The following is a 24,766-nucleotide window of genomic DNA, read 5'->3' as shown; positions in this document are numbered from 1 at the left end:
CTGCCCTGGCAGCGGATCCCGTCCTCCCCACCGGGGCTTCGCCCTCGGCGCAAATTTGGATGTTCTGCCGTGGCGGCGGCGTTGAGGAGGAGGAGGAGGAGGAAAGGGCGGAACTGTGTCTCCGCGGGAGCGCAGCGGGGCGGCGCTGAGCGCGGGCGAGAGGGCCGGGCCGGGCCGGGCGCGGCGCTGGAGGCGGCCGGAGCAGCAGCGGGAGGAGGGTCGGTGCCGGTGCTGCGGGAGGGCTCCGGTAAGAAGATGCTGTTTGTCTTAAAAGTTAGTTACTGGGGGGATTTTGCGTCCCGGTAACAGGGTGCGGGTGTCCGGAGCTGGGGCGCACACCTGTGTGCTCCGCTTGTAGCCCCATAAGCTTCTCTCCAGTTACGCCGCAACTTAGGGTTAAGGTTTGCTAAGGGGAGTCGGGGTTGCTGTGATGTTGGCATTTTTTCGTTTCTCGGTAAATTGTTCAAAACCTTCATGTAGCTGTGTTCGAATTTGCCAAGTGCACTTAGTCATTTCTTTAGTATGGAATGAGGTTCTTTTCCCTGGTGAGGAAACAGAAACTAACAATACCAAGAATCTGTCAGAACTTTTTTTTTTTTTTTTTTTTTTGTCTTTCTTTCTTTCTTTCTTTCTTTCTCTTTTTTTTTTTTTTTTTCCACCCCCTCGAACAGAGACTGTAGCACCTTGTGCCTGATTATTGGGTGAACAGATTTACTAATGCCAGAGTAAGGCTTAGAAAAAGAAGATGTTACAGGGAATCTCCAACTGTGTCCCACGCGAGGATCTGCTCCGCTGAACATCCTCTAACTCATTCAAATATCTAATCCATAAACCAACCTCTTTCATTTTGAGATAGGCATTTTTCCTTATAGTAGCCTTTTTGCATGAGTAAATTTCCTTAGTAGTAATCCATTTGCATTTGCTTGCTTGTGAGAGGAACCAGCTGAGGGGTAGAGATGGTAGATAAACTAGCAACTGAAGTGGAGGTGATTAACAAGAAAGACCTGCTTGCTTCTTTCAGCCAGGGAATTACAGTAGTCAAATGACATTGGGAGGCAAAACATTGAAAGCAAGTACAAGAAAGTGGGTTTTTGCACTCTGCTCAAGTGAGCTCTAGGCGTGTTGTCCCCCACCCCTGCACTCCCTAGTCTCTGCATGTCTGAGAGCTTATGTAGGTCCAAAAATGACTGGACAAAAGAACTCAAAATTTCCTAAGAAGCAGACATTTGTAACCTGTCTTTGAAAACTTCTAAGCCGTAAGGAAATAGAACTGGAAAGGACCAGTGGAGAAGGTGTTCAAGAGTACTTGATCTTTCTTGTGTTTCCAAGCATTAGCTTTTGACTACTATGAGACAATACCCCATGCTGGATGGGCTCCATGGATATGATTGTTATTTCATGCACGTTGCTTTTCTGAGATGGTCATAGGAAAGGAAGTGAAATGCTACTACTTTGTGCAACTGTGGTTTCTGGTTTTATACATCTGATAATGGTAGGTTTTGGCCCAGTTCTCATGTATTTTTGTGTATGCCATCCAGCGGTAAAGGCATTTAAAGATAACCAACAAACTTGGCTAATGCTTTTTGACATATGCATGGTATAATTTAGTAATTCCTATGGATTATAACTGTCTGAAAAGCAGTAGTGGTGATAAGGAATACACTGAGGTTTCAGTTGCTTGGGTTGGCACTACCTCTGTGTGATACTACACTGGATACCCAGACGCCCGAAAAAGGGGTCCACACACTGATAACTGCTTGTGTACCAGGTTCTGTAGGTTTTGTGGTTCATTCCTATGAACCACATAGGTTATGAACCACACACACACACACGCACACACAAAAAAAAAAGCGCACACTGTTTTATGGCCTAATACGTGCAAATTATTTTAGTCAGTCAACAGGCTGTCTATGCCATCCTATAAATACCTTGCTGAGAGGCAAGAGGCTGTATCTGAAATAAGTAGTCCAGGTAAGTTCAGAGGAATTAAGCTTAAAGCATTTACGTAGTAGTTAACAGCTACAGAAAGAGTCATCAGGAGTCATATGGTGACTCCAGCTTTTGAAGTCTTCCAAGAAATATTGATAAAGGAACTAAGAAATGTACCAGATGAGTCATAAAAAGCTCATTTCTGCAACATAAACAGCAGGGTGCTGAATCCAGCAAGGGAGTAGATTTTGCGTAATTGTCAACAAGTCAAGCCTCATCAGACGTCTTCCTGAAACACTCAGAAATGAAGAAGGCTTTGCCAGGGTTTGCAGTGTGATCGAGTGGGAGGCAGAGGTCACTCTGCTTTTGGGACAAGAGAGACTCCTCTGAAGAAAGAGGAGCTCTCTAGTTGCACCACACCCAGATAAAGGTAGGTGATGAGGTAGATACCAGAGACAGACCCACCCATCCTCCTGCAACATGCTCTCTTGTATTATCTAACTGCTGTGTGGCTTGTCTGGTGGGTCAGATAGCTAGCCCGTGGCCTGTGCAGGATTCTCTGGTGCCAATCAAAGACCTTTTCCTTTTGGATTGACTGCGGAGTGCAGTGTGGTTTTGTGTGTGTGTTTTTGTGGTGCATTGTTGTTTGCTGGGAGAGGTCTTTTCTGCAGGGTTGATTTTCAGGCAGGGACAAGTCAGCACCCTAAATCTTACTCAAAAGATGCATAGCTGTCTGCAGATCTTTTCCAGTTTTGCATGTGCTGGGGGCTTTTGTTTCACAGAAGATGTCCCATTTTCCCAGTTTTTTTAAACCAATTTATAACACATGTTATAACTGGCCACCGTACCCTCCCACGATACTGAAAAGAGACAAAGTTGACCCAGCTACTGTCTTGCCACACTGCATCTTATGGAAACAGAAAGTGCCAGTATTAAGTGTTAATATTCCATATTAAGGAGTCTGGATACTGCTATCTCTGTATAATTTTGTGATGCTGGGGACAATGAGCTAAGGCAGGACTACAGGATCCCTTGAATCTGTGACACCCAGAGCCCTCTTTGGGGCTTGTGACACTCAGCCTACTTCAGTCACAAAAGTATAGTTTATAATTCTGTGTCATCTGGGAGACCGGTGATGAAGAGGAGGCTGGTGTGTGTATTTTGGTCAAAATGTGGATGGAGAGGAGGAGAATGCTGCATTTGCCTTAGGAATAGTGCTGCAGTGCTTTCCTCGAGGGAAAATACCATGATAGTTGTTTGTGGTATAGGCAAATATTTCTCCATTGTTTAGTTCCTCAAATTTCTCTGTAAGCATCACACAGAGAAAAGTTAGGTATAATAGCCCAGAAATGTATTTCTTGCCATGGAGACTTTGTATACCATACCAAATATTTATGTACAGGTGAACTTCCAGTGTGGGTCATTATATCTAAGGAGAATTTCAAGAAATGTAATGAGGACTGTGGGTCTTGAAACAGTAGACCAAACTTCTGGCCTTGGCTTAGTGTCAGAGCTATTTTATTTGTGAAGGGAGCAAGGCCTCTGAGACCTGGAGTCTTGGTACCTGAAGTATCGTGTGCATCTTAAACCTGGTGAGGCTTTTGACTGAATCCTCATGTCCCAGTGCTTTCCTGCCTCTCACCAAGTCCTCTTTACTCTGCTTGAGAAGGAAATTAGGTTGCTCTGATGTGATCTGTTCTTTTTATGGTGTTCCTTTCTTCCTGCCTTCTTGGTGCTTAGAAATGCTATGTGAGTAAACAGAAATCTATGCTTCTTATACAGATAATGCCTTCCACAGCTTAATAACAGCAACAAAACCTTCCCAACCAACCTGCTAAAAAGCAGAGGCTCATTAGTTCAGAGCTGCAGCCATACCCACCCCTTGTGCCCACCTGCCCTGGGACTTACTGTGCCAAGCCTCCACGTTCGCTATTTTTCAGCTAACATTTTACAGTTTTCTTTTTCAGTTTCTGCAAGAAATAATGTCATCCCCACTGCTTCTGTATGTCTGACTCCATGCACATTTGAAGCACTGATACTGGTGGAGGCTGCAGGATGGGGCAGGCACTAGGACTTTGCCCACCGAGCTGGCTGTACCCATATTGATGCCCCAGGACAGAGCATCCTAAAGACAGGAAGAGACAAGAGCAAAGTCCAGGAGGTAGGTCTGCAGCTCTCTTTGGTGTGATCTTGCTGATGTGGCAGGCTGTGACTGTGAGGGGAGAGATTACTTACACAGTGGGATTTACAGCGGGGGTTTGCAGGCAAGTGTCTGCAGGCGGCTTGGTGGTGGGGTGAAGGAAATGGAGAAATATTTTGAGCTGTTAATGGGAGCTTTTCTGCAGTGCGGTGCAGTTTCTCCTGTTTCCCCGTCTAACAGGAAATTTCCACCCTCTTTTATGGTGCATCTCCTTGCCAATGAACACAATTTCTGTCCCTTTGGGTCTAATTTTTGTTATCCTATAGTTTAAAGGTTAACCCTCTCTCCACTGTAATACTGTTGCTTTAAACTCCTGTATGAGGTAGAAAAAAGCTGTTAAACTCTAGATTGCCACAAACTAGATGGGACTAAACTGTACTTGTTGGAGTATGGTGTTTGTTTGTTAGTGGGATTTTGTTTGTTTGCTTTCTTGATTCCTGCCTTTATAGCACACTGTGTTTCCTTGCAAGCACGGATTCCTCCATATCAACAAGTCAAAGAATTGAAATTCTCAATGTATAAGTATCAAGCTTGGAAATTTTGATGACTATCCCTGGGCCTTCTTAACACTTTCTTGCTTTAAGAGGGCTGCAAATCCTCTGGCTGGCATGACACAGCAGTATGAGATGTACCGAGGGATTTGCTGAGAAACTTTTCAGGCCTCCAGCAAAAGAGCTTTCATGAAAAGTTCCTGTAAAGCAGTTCAGATTATTTGGGGTTGCAGAGAAACCACATTCTCTCTTGTGCTGCTTGTATGACCCTGCAGAAGTTGCTTGCCTCTTTTCCTGGACAAAGAGCTGAGACATTGCCTTTCTTTACCTTGACATATCTCTGGGACATGAACATGCTGAAATTGATGTAAGATATTTTGCTGACACTGTGGGGATTGCCACTGGAGGCAAAAAGAAAGGAGAGTCCAGCCTTTTCTAAAGAGCCTACAGAGAGCTGGAACTGAGTGGCGAACAGACAACCAAAAAAACTTACTGTCTGCACAGGAAGTTCTGCTAGGAAATGCAGATCCTGTGCAAGAAAGAGTCCTCTTGATTAGTGCTGGGACAAAGTTGTGTGTGATAACCATAGCTGCCAGATCTTTGGTGAACCTCTGTTTCCCAGATATGTGGCAGGAACCTATCTTTCTGCTTCCAGGAGTAAAAAAATTCCCACACTGTGCTGAGCTGTAGTTGTTTCTTACTGTTTTTCATTGGGACGCTGTGTTGTTTTAAGTCTTCAGGGTCTTAAACTTGGCAGGTTTATCTTCCAATTACCTCTAAAAGCAATGACATATTTTTCCGCATCTTGCAATTAAGTGTTTAAGTAATTGAAGTTACTCAGGTCTTTAGTTGTCCATCATTCAGAGAAAATGTAAATGAAAAGTAAGCAATTTTACATCAGGTGGGCAGAATGAGGCTGGTGCTAAGTGTTAGAGGGGCACAGGCTGAGGCTCCAGTGCAGAGCAAGTGGGTGGAAAACCAGACAAACTTGATAGAATCAACTGATTGAGATTTAATGCCAATAAAACCTACTACAGAAATCCCATGATTCCTATCAGTAGATGATTTTGCAATGGAAATAACCAGCTAGCAGCCGTTAGAAAATAGCACATTAATAAGTTAACTTTTCCAGTTAGCAGCATTGAATAGTTAAATAGTGGTAAAAGTTTAATTCAGACCGATAGTTTACAAAAATTAAAATAAATAGCTTAGGCAAGCACGAGATTACTTTTCCTCTTCCCTAGTTTCCCAGGAACATCATCCCGTCTGTGTTTCCCACAGACCTATCAAGACCCAGGCTTGATTTGTATAGACCAGAGGGGAAACCAGGAGAAGCTAAGTAAATTTTTGCAGAGTTGGTTCATGCAAACCACAAAGTTTGCATTGCTGTGTGAGCAGGTGTGTTTTAAACAAACAGGGATATTTTTATCAGGGGGAACTTTCCTGAAGTGTTTTTACTGGGAGGAGAGGGAATTGTTCCCATAGTTCCTACTGCTTTAAGTAGTGGCTGCTGAAATACACTGTGACCTGCTTTCCAAGGAAAGGTGTAGACGCTGTTTTTGCCTCAGATGCCTTTGAATGATGGAGGTGTAACAGGCTGGAGAAAGCACTTGTTCTGCTGCTCTGATTTTTGGCTTTGTTGTTGATGAAAGTATTTACCCTTATCAATCCCTCTCTCCCTTCTCCTCTTTTGTAATTTCCCTGCCTCTGTTCTGCTGCTCCTGCTCTTCTCAACACCCCTTTCCATTTTATTTTTTTAACCTAGGTGACAGCAAGAAGCTTGATTCATGCTGTACATATGCAGAAGGGTTTCTTCATGCAAGAAAGAATCACATGTTGGGGTAAAAACATTCCTGTTCCCCTACATCTTCTCTCCCTCTATCATCTCCTGCCACAGATTTGCGCTCAGACTTGATCTTTTCTCTTAACTCTTGCTCTGTGGCAAGCACAGAAGCAGGCTACCTCACAGCAGCTTTTGTAGCGAGCACGGTGTATTTCAGATCCACTGAGGAGAGAGCACTGCCTGCTCGCAGCCCTGAGCTTTCCAAGAATCCCTGCTCTAGTAGCAGTCAACGTGTCTTTTCAGTCTATGCTCTGGGTAAACCAGTCCCAAGCAGATGTGACAACAGACCAAGAGGTGGTTCCCACCAGCTGGCTGTCTTGCGTGACACCAAAAGTTGTTTGAAAGTCACAGACTTCTTTGATCAGTATTGCTTAAGTAGAAAAGGAGTATTATAAATTTGATAATGCTATGCATTAGGGGAGGTCCTGGCTTTTGTTTTCTGTAGCTGGGGGTTGAGATTGGACTTTTGCTTGCCTACTGAGCAGGTCCTTGGGGAAGGACTGGCAGAGGGCAGAGCAGGGACATTGATACGTATGTTGTGCTCCTCAGGAAAGTGGTGATGCGTTGGTTATTGCAGGCAGACAGGTTGCAGACTTCCTCAGGTAGTTCCACCTCCATGCCTGCTGCTAAAACAGCTGCTTCCAATATCAAAGGAATGCCTTTCCCTCTCGATGGTATCAGCTCTCTTTGAGCGGAGGTCCCTTCTTTTTTTCCTGAACAAAACCCAACCTTCCAAGCAGGAGTTTTGTCCTCCTACCTGGAGGTACATCTGATATCTTAGCTCCAGCAGGCTCTGTGCTTCCTGTGATGGACCTGGATGATTCATAATGGCTCCGACCTGCAGGCAACATCCAGGGAGCTTGTGGATATCGTAGATCCACCTGGAAGCTTCCACCTGTAATTGCTGAAGCGCTGGAGTTTAATGCAGCTCAGGCGGTATCAGAAAACACAATGAGGAAAGGGAATGGAATGCTGGGGAGTTGAAAAATTCTGTATTTTCTCAAACAAGGTAGTTCAGAAGCTGCTAATTCAGTGTGCTCTGAATACAGGCAAACTGGGAGCACCTCTGCCCAGTGTGGACAGCAGGTGAGACTTGCCATGCCGAGCAAGAGCAATGTGAGAGTTGGTATTTTGTTCCTGCTCGGCGTGAAGGGAGCTGCAGACTCCTCCTGTGCAGGAATGACATTGGCATCACAAAGTTGCATGGACTGGGAGTCTAGATACATAGAGTTTGTGGAAAAAGCAAAAATAATTGTGTGAGGAGCTGCAGTAAAGCCCTGGTCTCTCACAGGGCTTTACTGCAGGTCTCCATATGTTTATTACTAGATTCTTAACTAAAGTGAAAACTCATCTTCAGACCCACAGTGTGACCCCAAAGCCTGCCCGGTTGTTTGTGCTGATGAAGGGAACCTGTCCATTCCTCTGAGCTCTCAAATGCCTCCTTAAGCATTTACCGAAGGATGGCCTCAGAGAGGGCTGAGCTTTTGCACTGCTGGTGTATATGAGCCATTGGAGGTCAGCCAAAGCAGGATCTTGGTTCTCTGAGGTAACTCAGGCTTGTGCCGGCCACAGCAGCTTCCTGGCTTTTCTCCATTGCATCTGAGTGCCACTCTGGGATGGAAGAGCTGCTGGTGCTCCTGGCAGAGGGTCAGGTGTGATACTGCTACCCCTAATTCTTCACATTAGAAGTGTGACAGGGCTGTGTCATTGCAAGCAGAGTTGGCAGAGCTGGCGGCTGTGGTGCAAAAGCTGGGCTTTTTCCTGGCTTATGTTTGTTGTGACCAGGGATGCTCCATCCAGCCCATCTCACAGTTCACGCTTTGGGATGGATTGGAGATCCTTTGCAGTTCCTGGTGTCTTTCCACCAGCTGCAGAATGCTTCAGGTGCTTATTTTGGGCAAGGTGTGTCTCACATGCATAGCAGAGCAAACTAGGATGCAGAAAAGGTTCTCTGCTGGTTTGTTTGGGTTTTTTTTTCAAGGCCAAATCTAGAAGTAGTCCGTGTAGTTTCAGCACATTAAGTTCTGCTTCCTAACATTAAGAATGAATAGATGTTATGTGACAACCTCAAGCAGTCTATTGGGAATGTTCCTACCCATGGTGGGGGAGCTGGACTAGATGACACTTAAAGGTCCCCTTCCAAGCCATGTATTTCCATGTTTCTGTAATTCTTTGAAACAATGTGTGATGACATTGAGTTTCTCAGGAGGAGTGAGAGTTTAAACGTGATTTTAACCTTAAGGAATGGAGGTACATGTTGTAAAAAATGTTATTCCCAAGGAATTAATGTATGTGCTCACGGGGGCTTCTTCAGTTTGGACCACCACATCTCATAATGTACAGTTTCATGTGACTGCTGTGATCCTCTTCTAGTTAAGAGCAACAGCAGTTGTTATTTTTTCTTTCAGGGGCTGTGTGTTTCCAGGGAGATGGGTAAGACTTTGCTCCCCTTTCAGTATGTGTGGTCTGCTTCCCTCCAGGGAAGAGATGCTGGACTGGTAGCAGGTATCCCATGCTACCTAGATATGCAGTTCCCCAGCTGGCCCACAACAATTTCTTTGCATAGCACCGAGATGTTAATAAGGTTCACTTTTCACTGATATGGTAGATACAGAGAAAATTCTGGTTGAGCACTCAAAACCAATTTAAACCTTGCTTACGCTGGTTGGTATTGTTTCCACAGCATTTTAGACATCCAATGTTATGGATGTAATAAAAATTAAATAATATAGGAATCATGAGCTTCAGTCTTGCAACAGCCTTGATACCCGGTATGTGATGGTGCTGAGTGGCCTTAGCAAGAGTATTTAGGTCAGAATGCAGAAAAAATTACACAGCACTCAGGTGAAACAGCAGAACAGTTTTTCAGTTAGGCAGATGATCTCTCCCTCTTAGGGTCTGCCTTGGAAACTAGAAGTCCCACTGCTGCTTTTACAAATTTTTACAGAAAAGAACATTTTTTTTAGTTATTAAAAAATACAAATGAAGAAGCAAACATTGTTCTAATTGATCCTAATTTTGATGAAAATACCCTAATCTGTAAAACAAGCCAAAATGCCGATTGTTGCCCTCTGTAATACTTTGTTCTCATTCAAAACTGAATTTCTTTTAGAACTCAGTTCAGTTCAAACAGAAAACCCTGAACCAGGAAGTATTTCTGTTGAGTTTGTAAGACATACGTTGACTTGAGGCAGTGTGCATGTTGTTTTGGGGGTGCCAGTGAGATGCACAATCATTCAGTTGTTCACATGGTTCAGAGAGAAGCATGTTCAGGATTTTCCAGCCAGGTTGCATCTGATGTTAGCAGCACACCTTACCATTTTTAAACTTCAGTATCGCAGAAGATGCTCTTAGAGGCTTGCTGTCAATCAGAAGGGTTGCAATTAATGCCTGATTGGAAGCTTTTAGCCAGGCCAATTCCCAGCTACCACACTCCTGAAGTCGGAGTCCTGCCACATGAAGCCTGAGGATGTGGGGAGAGGATTTCCTCCCTTTCCTGACAGCTTCACCCATTTTCATTTTGGGATTGAATCCTGAGCAGTGGGCATGGCTTTATGAATTCAGAAGGATTTGATACAGCAGTCCTTGCAGTTGAGGGCATGATCTCTGTGAGACTGAACTGTAGTTGGTCTTGAGAGACGGATGCTTTACCTTCATCCATCTTCACTGAATGGGAGCAGCAGTTGTGAAGGGAGAGACAGTTCCAAGACTTTAGTAAAGTTACTTTTCGTATTTTGCATTGCAGTGCTAGTGATAAGGGAAATGCAGATTTTTTTGGCATAACAAATTGATGATGGGTCTGTTAATCAGATACAAATGCATGTATTTATTTTTGGCCAACATGGAGAGGGTAAAATCTGAGAAGTTTATTAATAGGTTGGTGCAGAGGCAGGAGAAGAGTATTTCCCTGGGAGCCCGTGTTTGAAAGGGCTGTACAACCTGGGGACAAGCTGGATAAAAGTCTTACGCTGAGTGGAGAGCTGGAGCTCCTGCCCTCCTCAAGTCCTGGGACAAGCAGATGTACCCGAGGAATCTTCTTACATGTAGAAAAGACAAGTAGAAGATTTTACAGACCAAAGCAAGATGTCAGTCCCAAGCTCATAATATAAGATCTCATTACAAAAGATGGAACCTTGCCTGTGTATTGGATGGCATCACCTGAGGAAAAAGTTTTTGTGGGCCAGATAACCAGAGTTAGCATCTGGTTGGTGCTGCCCAAGACAGGTGCTTTGGGCAGCAATAGGTTGCTGTTCTCATCTGCCACGTTCATTCACTCTGTGTTCCCCTGGAGAGGATGGTGTGTACAGCACACCTCTGTGGCTGAGTAGGGCTTTGAGTCTGCATGGGGTAAAAAGTAAAGTTTTGCAGCTGACTCAAAACCTGACGAGGTTCGTGACAGCCCTTCTGTCCCAAGAGATTTAATTCCCTGGTCTCACGCTGTTCATCAAGAAATCCCAGTTTTTGCTGAAGTTAACTTTGTACCGATGGATGACCTAGAAGGGAAGCAAAGGTGATGAAGGATCTAGAAAGTCCTATGAGGAGTGACTGAGGGAGCTGGGGTTTTTTAGCCTGGAGAAGAGGAGGCTCAGGGGAGACCTTGCTGCTCCCTACAACTATTGAAAGAAGGTTGTAGCAAGGAGAGGGTCAGCCTCTTCTCCCAGGCAACCAGCAGCAGCGTAAGAAATGGCCTCAAGCTGCACCAGGGAAGGATCTGGTTGGATATGAGGAAGAATTCTTTCATAGCAAGAGAGATGACCCTGGTAACTAGAGTACTGTCAGTCTCACTTCAGTGCCTGCTTAGATTAGGGAGAAGATTATTCTGGGAGTTACTGAAAAAATCCTGACAGAAAATGCAGTCATTGGTCATAGCGAGCGTGCTTCACGAGGAGAGGGTCCTGCTTGACAGACTAATGCCCTTTGAGGTAGCTCACCTAGCTGATGATGTGATCTTTTTGGATTTCAGTAAAGCTTCTGAAACAGGTGCTGGATTCTGCACCTGGGACAGGGCAAGCCTGGATACATGGAGAGACTGGGATGTGAAAGGTTGGGAGAGCAGCCCTGTGGAAGGAGACCAGTGGGTCCTGGCTGATGGCAAGTTGAACATGAGCCAGCAGTGCCCTGGCAGCATCCCTGCCCCCAGGTCCAGGGGACAGCAGGGACAGCATCAGCCAGGCAAGGGAGGGGATTGTCCTGCTCTGCTCTGCGCTGGGGCAGCCTCACCTCCAGTGCTGGGGCACTGCTGGGTGCCACAATATGGGAGATGTAAAGCTACCAGGGAGTGTTCAAAGGAGGGCCAAGAGGATGGCGCAGGATCTGGAGGGGAGGCTGAGGTCACTTGGTCAGTTCAGCCTGGAGGACACTAAGGGGAGACTTCATAGTGACCTAAAACTTCCTTGTGAGGGGAAGTGGATGGACAGGCACTGATTTTCTTCTCTGTGGTGAACAGTCGCGGGACCCGTGGGAGCAGTTTGAAGTTGTGTTGGGAGAGGTTTGAGTTAAGGAAAAGGATTCTCACCCAGAGTGTGGCTGGGCACTGGAAGTAGCCCCCCCAGGGAAGGGGTCACAGCGCCAGCTTGACAGAGTTCAGTACTCTGAGGTGGACCATGCTCTCAGGCACACAGTGTGACTCCTGGGTTGTCGTGTGCTGGGCCAGGAGTTGTAATTCAGTGATTCTTATGGGCCCCTTCCAACTCAGGACGTTCTAAGATTCTATGGCTTTGTTTGGTTTCATAGCAACAGAATCTTTGGCAGAAGCTGGCCAGGGCTGACACAGATAGAGAGGTTTGGGAGAAGTTTGGAATGCGTTGGTTTTTCCCCTTCCTTTTTCTTTGTCCAGACTCGGCCTTTTGAAGGAGAGAGTAAGAGAAGATTCGCTCCTTGATTTAGGCAATCCCTGTTCAGCCAGAGGTGGTAGCTGTTGTCCTTGGTAGCCAGGGAGACACTGGGCAGAGGCTTGGACTTCTTGGTCTTCTCCCTCCAAAGAAAACACCAGGGCAGGTTACCTGTCTTCCCCTCTACAGACTTTTTTTCATATGGCTGAAAACCTGCCTTTGGTTAGAAACAGCTTTTAGAAGTGATTTTTCTCCAGGAACTCAGATACAAAAAGGAAGTAGGTAAAGGGGAAACTCAGATTAGACATTGGGCTGGGATTAATTTGAAGAAGCAACAAAGGAGAGCACCTGCTTGCTGTGGGGGAGCGTGGGATTTTTGGCTTCATAGGGATCGGAATGCCTCACTTCATTTTGAGGATGACGAGGCACTGCAACAGATTGCCCAGAGAAGTTGTGGATTCCCCATCCCTGGAAGAGTTCAAGTCCTAATGGAAGGTTTCCTGCTCAGGGCAGGGATTTTGGAATGAGATTATCTTTAAAGTGCCTTCCAATCCAAACTGCTCTATGACTCTGTGAGATCTGTTTTTCCTTTGTTAGCACTGGGGGCAGTTTCTAAAAACTGCAGAGAGTTGCTGAGCTTTGGTTTCCACGAAATAGGTGTGTTGGCTTACCCTGGTCTGTACCTGGCAACCCCCATGAGAAACAAGGAGGTAACATTTCCTTCTTTCTGCTGCCCTAGAATAGAAATATTAAGGACAAAGGTGCACAGGGAAAGGCAAAGTCAAGGGAGAACAGTCGAATGAAAAAGTTCTGCCTTGACAAGCTGCAATTTAAATGTAGCCACAGCTTGCAAGACCTGACATCTAAGGGCGAAGTTAGTCCTGCAATTTATTTGAATGCGCATCTCAGTACTTGATTTTACATGCATATGTGAGGTGTGCAGGCATCTGAGACACATCTGCTGGCCCCACCGTTTTATTGGCTCTGGAGCATTCTGAAACATCTTCTATTCAAAAGAAAATGCTGGGAGCTGTTCAGTTTAAAGACGAAGTACAGCTTTGCTTAAGCTAAGTAGAGCTAAGTTTACTGCTGCACTTGTGTGTGGCTCTGGTCTAATCTTAGCTCAGGGAGAGTAACAATGCTGATTACACTCAGCCAGTAAAGCAGAGCTGTGTGGAAGAGGATCTCTTTACTTAGCTTTTATTGTTAATGTGCTACACAGGAATGTTATTAAATAACGTGCTGTACTTAAAAAAAAGGGGCCATGTGTGTTTTTGTGGTCACATCCAAGGCTGTGTCACATGGCAGAGAGCAGGACAGATGTACTATTGCTTACAGCTACCCCTTCTGCCTTCAGAAGGGTACGTTCCTTTTATGTTCATACCAGTAGATGAAAGTGCTGTGTCTTTATCCACCTCTGTCTTCAGGGCAAGTTAGAAGTATTTACCAGAACAAATCTGAAGGGAGAAAGGACTTGGGCTTGTCAGATCCTGTTGGCACAGGACAGGAAGGAAGTTAATTTCGCCTTTGACATCTTTATGAGCCAGCTCCAGTGTTAATGATAATGAGAATGCACAGTTTGAATTCTAAAGCTTTCAGTTTTGTGCTTTTTTAAAAAAACAATACTAATGGCTACCATTAGGCACACGTTCTTTGTGGACTTACTAGACATCCCTGTGCTGCTCCCCCTGAATGCCTTGTAGTTACTCAGGAAAATAAACAATTTTTACTACTTAACATGGATGACAGCAATGCTTTTGCCAATCCAGGGGTTGCTGTACTTTAGTTTGTGGTTTATTAGAAACTTTAAAAAGGTTTGGGAAGAAAACAGTGGGAGTCTTGTTCTGATACTCTTATTTGGCCAGAAATCCTCTGGTTTATTGCCTTCACTTAGCTAATTCAGGGGAATTAAATTTTAAAATTAATGAGAAACTAGAGATTACCAGTGCCCTTCCTAGTAAGGTGGTGTTTATGCTATAGGCAGACTGGTGTGCACATGTCTTTCTTAGAGATGAAATGGTTTCTGGTGATTTCTGACATGAAATAACACCACGTCCCTTTTTTCTTCCAGAATGAAGACACGCAAGTGGCCCTACAAATGTCCCTCACAGAGGAAAATCTTGATTCTCTGTGTTACTGGGTGGCTGATTGCACTGCTGAAGCTCTTCCATGTCGAAAGACACTTTTTTCCCTCTAAAGGCATTTACTTAGTCGAGCACTTCTTGAGCACTTCTTCGTATGTTAGAAACAGATATTCATACCCTAGAAATGAGTTCCAGTATGAAATTAATTGTTCATCTATATATGAACAAGATCCTCATGAAATTGGTAAGAGTTTAGAGATAAGAAGAAAAGAAATAGTTGATTTAGCTGATGAGGATGTTGTAGCAATGACAAGTGACTGTCACGTGTATCATTCACTTAGGAAATACCACCTAAAACCTGTTTCTCCAGAGGAGGAGAATTTTCCAATTGCCTATTCTTTGGTTGTTCACAAAGATGCAGCAATGGTAGAAAGGCTCATACATTCATTGTACAGTCGTCAGAATATTTACTGCATCCATTATGACCAGAAAGCAGCAAAAAGTTTCAAATCTGCTTTGACCAATCTAGCTAAATGTTTCCCAAATATTTTCATTGCATCAAAATTGGAGACAGTGGACTACGCACATATTTCACGTCTGCAAGCGGATTTCAACTGTTTGTCTGATTTGATGGACTCTCCAGTTCCTTGGAAGTATGTTATCAATTTGTGTGGCCAGGATTTCCCTTTGAGATCAAACTTCGAGTTGGTCGCTGAACTGAAGAAACTTGGTGGAGGGAACATGCTTGAAACTTCAAAGCCAAGCAGCAGCAAAAGAGAGCGATTTACTTATCACTATGAACTTATGAAAGTGCCTTATGAATACATGCAGATGCCTGTAAAAACCAACATTTCCAAGAATCCACCACCTCATAATATTGAGATATTTGTAGGCAGTGCCTATTTTGTTTTAAGCCGAGAATTTATCCAATATACCCTGGAAAGCTCACTTGCAAAAGATTTTTTCGAGTGGTCGAGGGACACATACTCTCCAGATGAGCATTTCTGGGCCACGCTTGTACGTGTCCCTGGGGTCCCTGGGGAAGTTCCAAGGTCATCCCAGGATGTGACAGACTTACAAAGCAAAACTCGTCTGGTGAAGTGGAATTACCTTGAAGACTATTTGTATCCTCCGTGCACGGGTACCCACCTTCGCAGTGTCTGCATCTACGGGGCTGGAGAATTAAGATGGCTTCTGAATTACGGACACTGGTTCGCCAACAAGATTGACTCCAAAGTAGATCCCGTCCTGGTAAAATGCTTGGCAGAAAAGGTGGCAGAGCAACAGAAGAAGTGGGTACATTTGTCCTCTGATGAACACTTTCTGCACGTAAGTTCTACGAATGCCTTGACATAGCAGTGCTGTGTTCTCTGCTGTCAGTGCTGTGTGTGCACAGTGCCTGCAGTTCTGCTCCCTTGACCTGCTGCAGGATGGCAGTGAGAAAAAAGTCCATTCCATTTGACACCCAGGGCCCTGCAGAGCCAGGTGCCTGGCTATTTATTTATGAAAAGTCATTTTTCTCTGATTAACTGTTTTTCCACAATAAACCTGTAATTGTCTTCAGATGATGAAGTTTGCTTTTGGAGGCTCTTGTGCTGTCTGTCCCAGCGGAGTATTTCAGAAATGTATTTTGCTGCAAGTGTGTTTATATCTTTTATAAGAAACTCCAGCACTTCGGTCTGCTTGTCCTCTTCAGTTCTGCTTTTCTTAAAGGAATAAAGGGAAGACCTCTGTATCTGCTACCTCAGGAAAACTGCAAGTGCCCATCTCACAGGAAAAACCAAGAGATCAGCATGACGCCAAATGAACCATGTGACCTCACCTGAATCTCCACACTTCTCGTCCGTGGGAGCTGCACAGATCTCTGCAGTGTGAATATGACTGGATGATGTGAGGAAAAGAAGATTCCCCACGTACTGCGTTGTGTGTACCGCTGCGTTCTTCTCCCAGCTGACTTGTGCGTTGCTTTTCCTTCTGCGGAGCACGTGATCAGGCGCTGTGCCAACACTGTTGGTGTCACCAACAGCGAAAGTAGGCTGAGGCAGTTGTGCACTGTTGAGTGCACACAGCTGTGTGTCCACCAAAGGCGGAATGAATACATAAGTGCCCCGAGGGCAGTCTCTGCAGCCACTTGGGGCGGTACCCGTGCCAAAAGAGGTCAATCTTCATTCCTGTCTCTGCCTGTCGGAATATCTTTCTGTGGAATCCCAGTCCTCTTGAGACAGTGTGCCTACACACAGTGGATAACAAGTGCTGTTTCTAGTTGGTGTTCAGCAGTGTGGTGCTTTGTTGAAGTGTAGAAGAGACAAGGCCGAGCAGTAATCATAAGAATAGCCATATTGCAGAAATTAAGACCCTCCTTGAAGTATCTTTCTGTGCAAGTCCCGTGGCTGTGCACTGCCATGATCCAGGCTGACAGGTGCCTGAATGGGCCCTGGTTCAGCTGTGGAGTTCTTCTCCACCAGCCCCTGCTTGCCGTGCCCTGCCAGCCCTCCTGGCAGTGAAGTGGCTCAGGAGCCTTCTCGCAGCTGGGCTTCCCCACACTCCAGCATGAGGGAAGTGTCTGCAAGTGCAAGGGTCTCTGCAGAAACTCCTGCAACTCAGAAATGCCTCTTGGCATTTTTGGGGTTTCCCTGGACCGCTGCTCTGCCGCAAGTTCAGCTTTGGTGGTTCCAGTGGATCCCGGGGTTTAGCTTTCTCCATGCCACTGTCTTCTTTCTAGCCCTCTGTCTTTTATTAAGGGACCTTTCCCCATGAGTGACTTCGGGATATCTGCATCTGGTCTTACTGATCTACAGATTGCTGCAGTAATGACCATATTTCGTATCAATGAGAAATCTTTGTTCCTCACTTGAGCTGAAAGAACCAGCTTGCTTTTTGGTCTCGGTTTCTTTTATAAATTTAGTCACAGTGAAAATCATCTGTGGCTTAAGACTCATTTGAGAGTGAGGGTTCTCAGGCCTTTTTCCACATTTGTGACACTGATTTTCAGTAAGACCTCAGACAAGCCACCTGAGTTTTCTGTTTCACCTGTTCCCACTGTAAAATGGGAACTCTAAGCTTCTGTTGTCTTGCTAAGCACTTTGAAACCTGTGAGTGTTGTGGGTTTGGTTGCACAATACTAATTATTTAGTATTAACTTGTTTCGTGGGTAATTTATTATCCACAAAACTGCGTATGGAGTCTGTTGCTGCACAGGTCAAGTATTTCTTAAATGTACTGTTTCTGAAATAAATGGGGATTCTTTTTAAAGTCTGTGTTGCTTACTTCAGTGACATGCCATGTCTGCCCAAGGCTGTCCTGATTTGATGTAATTTATGAATACTTTGTAGAAAATAAAATATTGATTGTATTTACAGATTCATATATTAGTACTTGCATATAAAATAAGAGTCCTCATGTGGTTAATAAAAGAGAATGTTAGGATCCCAGAGGGCCAGGCTGCAGCCTTCTGTACGTACAAATTGACGCTTAGTGATAAATTTGAAATTTTGTGTTTATTTGAACTGGCTCTGTGTATGTATGTGCACCCACTGGGGTTCAATTGTAGTTGTTCAGTCTGCCGCAAATTTATAAAAACAATCCACCAGCACATTAAGCCTCATTGAAGTATATAATTGTAATCGACGTGCAGCTTTGTGCCACGTCAGTTGAGCTGGGTTGATTGATGCCTGTCCTTCAAGTAGTTTGAAAGGAGGCAGCTCGTTCTTGCGAGGTGGTGCGGGAGCGGATGTGGCACGGTGTGAGGCAGCGCCGGGCGTTCACCGCGGCGCCGTGGGGAAGTGGGAGGTGTACTGGCACAGCTGCAGCTTCACAAAGTCCTGATCTGCTGACGAGTTCTAGACGTTTCTGCTGCTCTGAAAGTAACTTTAATTCAAGGCTGTAGAAAGGCAGCTCACAAAAATCAGTCATTGGATGGGCGAGGCTGGAAGATCCTCTAGTCCAGCCTCTTCCCCACAACAGGATCAACACTGAATTTGAGCTGGGTTTTTGGGGTTTTTCAGGGACTCTTGCAGATCTCTAAGGAAGGAGGAGTATTTTCCATTGTTTCTAAAGAAAAGAACAGTCAAAATATAAGTGTCTTAAATTTCGAGTAGTTTACTCTCTGTTTTTTGGCTTTACGTTCAGCAGCGTTGCCATACTGATGCCTGTATCACAGTTAAGTGATTAGACCACGGGGGTGTGGGTAATATCATCATCATTGCTCTTTACGCAGGTAGGACTGCCACTGCTGGACCCAAGGCACGATTCACAAACTTTCCGTGAGGAAAGTGGTTGAACCTAGCTTTTGGCAAAGCAAATAAGTTTTATTTCAGCTGAAACTTAGGTTATAGGCACTTACCTGCTCACCCATGGTTTGTTGGCGGGGGGTGGGGGTTGGTGTTTTTATTCGTTTGTTGGTTTTGTTGCCCTTCGTAAAGCTTAGATTTCCCTTTCCTCTTCACTCCTGTCCTCACTTCTGAGAGATTCCCCTTGTAAGTTATTTCACAAATTTGAGGTACACATGCCTTTACACATACTGCTTCTGTGTTTGTTCTGCTGAAGAAGCAGCACTACGCTGGCCTTCTTCCACCCACCCTGCCCTGTGCTGGTCACATGGAGAATCTGGACTATCAGTTGACCTCGTTTTCCCATTCAGGAAGGATGCATAAAGCAGGGTAGTAGCTCTGCTCCTGGATGTCACCACTGGTGTACATGTCCAGCCCACCATTTTATTAGTGTCTGAAAACAGCGAAAATGGCTGGGTGCATTCCAACGCAGACAAATTAAGTAAGGAAGAAAAGGAAATAATGAGCTTTAGTGAAAGAGATGCAGAGCCAACATTTGTACTACTTGTCTTGCAAATGAATTTATTAGGCTAGACATGTAATCCAGAGAACAGTATATACAAACATAAATGCCTCACTATGTATTTTCTTTGGCATGGGAATAAAAGGATGTGAAAGGAAAGACTAGGAATTAGACATCTAATTTGTAATTGTAATTAAAACAGACTTGGCCTGTTGAGTATTTCTGTGACTACAATGTTATTGCTCTGGCATTTAAATCAGAATGCATAAACGTAAGAAAACCAGTATTTAGGCAGCAAATGTGGAGTATACGTGGCACACTTCAGTGTGACCTTGAGTTTTATCTCAGGTATAATACCTGTTTTAACTTGATGTTTCTACAGAACCTGGGTTGTTCTTGGTGATGGTAATTTCCACTGATAGAAGTGATATTCTACAACAGTGTGATCTGTTACTGAGATGCAGTAAATCTGTACTGAAAGCCCCCCTGTGCTGTTTAGTATTTCAAGCTGACAGTTACACGCTCCATCCTTGTCCCATTCCTTCAGAGCTACAAAACTCATTTTCTATGGCTAAGGGATACTCATCTTTATAATACCAATCCTTTTTTTTTTTTTCTTTTTTTTTAAGAAAACAGAGAAAGCAAAAGCTACAAAACTTTGTGTGAGGCATTTTCTCAAGTAGGAAAGTGTGAGTTTGTGGTTGCAGGAGAGTGAGGGTGGATCCTGTGAGAAGATGCCAGGACCTTCCCAACATGTCTCACAGAGCCTGTGCCAGCCAGCTCCAAGATGGACTGCTGGACAAGGCTGAGCCCAGTGGTGGTGATGAGAGCACTTTTGGGATAGCATATTTAATAAAGGGGAAAATACCATCCTGAGCAACAGCAGCTACAGCCAGAGAGGAGAGGATTGAGACTGTGAGGGAAAGAGCTCAGTAGGTACCAGGTCAGTGAAGAAGGAAGGGCAGGAGGGGTTTCTCATGCTGGAGCTGAGGTTCCCCTGCAGCCCCTGGTGCAGACCACAGCAAAGCAGCTGTGCCCCTGCAGCCCATGGAGGGTCCATAGAGGAGCAGAGATGCACCTGCAGCCCATGGAGGGTCCATGGAGGAGCAGAGATGCCCCTGCAGCCCATGGAGGGTCCATAGAGGAGCAGAGATGCACCTGCAGCCCATGGAGGGTCCATGGAGGAGCAGAGATCCATCTGCAGCCCATGGAGGGTCCATAGAGGAGCAGAGATCCGCCTGCAGCCCATGGAGGGTCCATGGAGGAGCAGAGATCCACCTGCAGCCCATGGAGGGTCCATGGAGGAGCAGAGATCCGCCTGCAGCCCATGGAGGGTCCATGGAGGAGCAGAGATCCACCTGCAGCCCATGGAGGGTCCATGGAGGAGCAGAGATCCACCTGCAGCCCATGGAGGGTCCATAGAGGAGCAGAGATCCACCTGCAGCCCATGGAGGGTCCATAGAGGAGCAGAGATGCACCTGCAGCCCATGGAGGGTCCATGGAGGAGCAGAGATCCGCCTGCAGCCCATGGAGGGTCCATGGAGGAGCAGAGATGCACCTGCAGCCCATGGAGGGTCCATGGAGGAGCAGAGATCCACCTGCAGCCCATGGAGGGTCCATGGAGGAGCAGAGATCCGCCTGCAGCCCATTGAGGAGCCCACACTGGAACAAGTGGATGCCCAAAGGTGGCTGCAACCCCATGGGAAGTCCCACTGGAACGGGGTCCTGTCAGGACCTGTGGCCCCATGGGGAGAGGAGCTCGTGCTAGAGCAGGTTTCCTAGCAGGATTTGTGACCCCATGAGGGTCCCGCGCTAGAGGCTGTGCCTGAAGGATTGCTCCCTGAGGAAGGCGGGTTTGCTGGAGCACTTTGTGAAGAACTGCAGCATGTGGGGAGGAGCCACACTGGAGAAGTTAATGAAGGACTTCCTCCTGTGGGAGAGACCTCATGCTGGAGTAGGGAAGAGTGTGAGGAGTCCTTCCTGTGAGGGGGAAGCAGCAGCAGGGACAACCTGAGATGAACTGACTGCAGACCCATTTCCCCATTCCCCTGTGCTGCTGGAAGGGAGGAGATAGAGAAAATTAGGGATAAAGTTGAGCCCAGGAAGAAGAGAGGGGGGGTGAGGGAAGGTGGGGTTTTTAAAGATTTGTTTTTAATTTCTCATTTCCCTAGTCCTGATCGGTAAGAAATTTATTTTCCCCAAGTTGAGTCTGTTTTGTCCATGACAGTAATTAATAGAGGAGCTATCTCTCCTTGTCCTTATCTCAACCCAGAAGCCTTTCATTATATTTTTTCTCCCCAGGCCAGCTGAGGAGGAGAGTGACAGAATGGTGGGCAGCTGGCATGCAGCCAGGGTGAACCAGCATAGCTGGGAAGGAGATAGATGATATTTTTTAAGGGGAAGCAAGGACAGTAAGTTTTATTGCTACTGAGCCCCCATTTATGTGTTTTAGCAGAGACTTGTTTAAGTGGAAATGTTTGCATATAGCACGGTTGCTGCTGCCATCTCTGATTGAGGTAAGCAAGACATGAGCCAGCACACTTTAAAACCAAAGATAATTTATCAAAGAAATTCCTGGAGCCTGTATCAGTTTCTTGTCTTGTTAAAGAAAAAAAGTGCTTAAAAATTCACTGTAACTTGACTAGGGGGAGAGACTTTGACTAGTCTTACAGAAAGACTCGGTGCTGGTTGCATCAGAGAGGGCAGAAACAGGAGCATCTAATTTTTTTGCTCATGGCTAGTCAGTGGTTTTTAGTGATGCTTTCTGTGCTATATGTAGTAACAAATTTTTAATATGAGCTAATTTGAAAAACTGTTGACTGACTTCCCCTTTGCATTTCAAACATTTGCTTCTAACACATGTGGGCTCACTTAAAAGACTCTTCCCTGGGCTACAATTAGAGAGTTCATTGTGATTTAAATTAAACAACAACGGCTTTTTTATTGCTGAGCCTCTTCTCTCTGCCTGAATTTGTGCTCTGAGATGGAAAAGGATGGCAAGTCTAAGCTTTACCTGGGGCAATGAGAAGATGAAGGAGTATACAGAGATGCTGCAGGTGGCATTATTACCACCATACCAGCTGTTATGCTACTAGATTAATAGCCGTTATGCCATTATTGTTGTTGTGGCACAACAGCTGGAAAATTGGAATAACTGCATCTGATACTGTAGAGGTTCAAATCGCCATTTATTAATAACCGTGGCAGGAATTGGAAATCACACTTGGAAATAAACTACGCACAAATACTTCAGCACTAAATTGCTAGGGACCTTAGGGAGTAGGATGAAAATAAAGGCAGTATATGCATTTTTATCTGATGCATGGAATAATTAGATCAATTGCAAGACCTTTCAGATAGCAGAAAGCAGAAGTACTCTTGCTACAGAGGTTTGATATAGCAGAATTGAAGGCCCCAATTTACTTTCTCCAAGCAATGTTATGCTTGGGGTTTTTTCCCCCTACAGTTGTTTCTTACCTTTTAAAGCAGCACTCTCAGCTTCTTTATGGCTGTAAGACACCCATCTCAATTAAATTTTTTTACTTATTCCTCATTTACTCTAAGCTGCTTTGGATTCCAAAACATCCTTTCTGTCCCTGAAGCAGTTCTAAAGATTCTTAGTGCAATCAGCATGTGCCATGGGTGGATTTCAATTTAACTGACTTTACTGGGACATGTGCATATGCTCAGCTGTCCTGGGCCTGAACTGGTACATTTATGTGCTCAGATCAGTAGGAGATTAACTGTCTTTTACTCCACTTGTATTTGAAGGGAAAATTACCAAAAATATCCTTTGTTTCTGTGCCAAACTTAACTTCTTCCCCTTGTGTAGAATTCTGTGTGGTACAGAAGATACATAGATGTATATGTAGATATAGATAGATAGAGACGATATAGATGATAATATAAGGCTGTGTCAAGAAGGTGCATCCAAAGGAGTAAAATCATGTACATCACAAAACAAAACCAAAACACCCAGAAACAAACAAACAAAAACAAAACCAAAAACAGTTGCTTTGGAAAAGTAATCTCAAGTAATTGAAAAAACAATGATGATGCTGTGACTTGAATAGGGATAACATACAGCTGTTATTGTATGAAGTTGGAGTGACTTCTCTGACTTTTGTATTGCTAACAATATTCTTAAAAATACACTCTTAGTTCCCAGCTGTTGTTCAACTGGGGTGTGGATGCATACAATTGGTAAAACTTCATCCCCCTTTGCAGAACGGAGTTGTACTCTGTGAAACCACGAGCAGGCTTTGGTGGTTTATTTCTTTTCTAGGTCTCGGATTCCGGAATTATGTATGGTAGAGCAGAACCAGAAAAGCAGTGTCTGTTGGCATGTGAGTGACTGGACAAGCCAGCCTCTGGAAGATGGAGCTGCCTCCATGAACCAAGCTGGAGCAGGAATCAGGCCACTCAGCCAGCAGAGCAAGCATTGTCTCTGTTTCATTTCATTAGGGCACATCAGCATTATCATATTCCAGACCAGCCAGCTAATTGTATTACCTGTGTTGTTTTTATTGGCTGAAGAATCGTGGCATTCTCTCTTATGGCTTTCTTAAATTAAGATTCATTTAAAGTCTCCGTACATAGATCTTCAGAGCAGACACAGTATGTCTTCAATTACTGCACGTCTTGTCCTTGTTTGAAACCAAGGCAGCCAAATCAGATTGTGCAGTAATAAAACCATAGAGCTGAAGACATGAAAAACTGAGTCATCCCAAAATCGAGCAGCTGTAGCTTTTTACTTCCCCGCAGTCATTGAGGGGATAGTTTTACATTCAGGGCAGAAGGGGGTGGCCTCTGTCCCTCCATTCTGGAAATAACCCTTTGGGCAGTGATCCTACCAAGCAGTGTTTCGAGGCCATGGGAGTGGATGAACATGACAGACGAGCTCCAGTGCTGCAGCCTGGGGAAAGAGAGGGGATGAGGCCTGGGCTGCATGGCTCCCAACAAGAAAAAACACTCAAACATGCGGACATGTTCCCTTCAGGTGACCAGATACAGGAGGTGGAGGTCTGGGCTGTGATAAAGTGATAAGTGCACTCTGGAAGCCAGCTTAACCTGCAGCAAGAGCTCATTTGCTTATCCCAAGAATATTTGGCCACCACTTCAACAAAACAGGGTTTTTTTCTCCTGTCATACTTCAACTATTTGTGCTTGCTTGAGGTTTTTGACTGGCTTATTTTTCAAATCTGTTTCAAATTTTTCACCATCTGAACTCTTGAGTTCCGCATGATATTCAAGTCCAGCTGAGGGGTAGGGTGACACGATTTGATGTCTTTCCGTATTTTCCAGGTTAGCTGATGGTAGCATAAATTTTGGGTATTGCTCACAGAGAGTTTAAAATGAAATGTTTTCTGTTAAACAGGTGTCGCTTTGCATAGTGTCTGAGAGAGATGGCTCTGAATATCCACTCTCCTGGTAGCTGGTGCCTTCCCCTTCAGCAGAGGTGTGATGAGAACCTTTGCACCCCAGTAAACCACAGTGACTGCTGGGCTGTGGGGGGAAAACCCCTGCATTCTCCTTTGGCTGCTGTTAACTGAGCTCAGTGTCCAAGAATGGCTTAGCTGGTGATGAGAACGTGTTTG

The 24,766-nt window shown here is 45.0% G+C and overlaps 1 protein-coding gene across 2 annotated transcripts; it reads left to right on the top strand.

Moving 5' to 3' along the window:
* The first annotated feature begins 203 nt into the window (after positions 1-203).
* GCNT4 (glucosaminyl (N-acetyl) transferase 4) lies at positions 204-17,997 on the top strand. Of its 2 annotated transcripts, XM_040091272.1 has the most exons (4): positions 204-247; positions 3,897-4,090; positions 6,386-6,461; positions 14,366-17,997. In XM_040091272.1, exons 3-4 carry the CDS (start codon positions 6,454-6,456, stop codon positions 15,732-15,734), a joined length of 1,377 nt encoding a protein of 458 aa, XP_039947206.1. In that variant the 5' UTR covers positions 204-247; positions 3,897-4,090; positions 6,386-6,453; the 3' UTR covers positions 15,735-17,997. The 2 variants fall into 2 exon arrangements, with proteins under 2 accessions (XP_039947206.1, XP_039947207.1); XM_040091273.1 differs by lacking the exon at positions 6,386-6,461.
* Positions 17,998-24,766: the final 6,769 nt, after the last annotated feature.

The sequence above is a fragment of the Hirundo rustica genome, chromosome Z, assembly GCF_015227805.2.
Source record: "Hirundo rustica isolate bHirRus1 chromosome Z, bHirRus1.pri.v3, whole genome shotgun sequence".
In the NCBI taxonomy this organism is placed as follows: domain Eukaryota; kingdom Metazoa; phylum Chordata; class Aves; order Passeriformes; family Hirundinidae; genus Hirundo; species Hirundo rustica.
The sequence above is the reverse complement of the archived record's forward strand: the minus strand, read 5'-3'. Positions and strand labels throughout refer to the sequence as shown.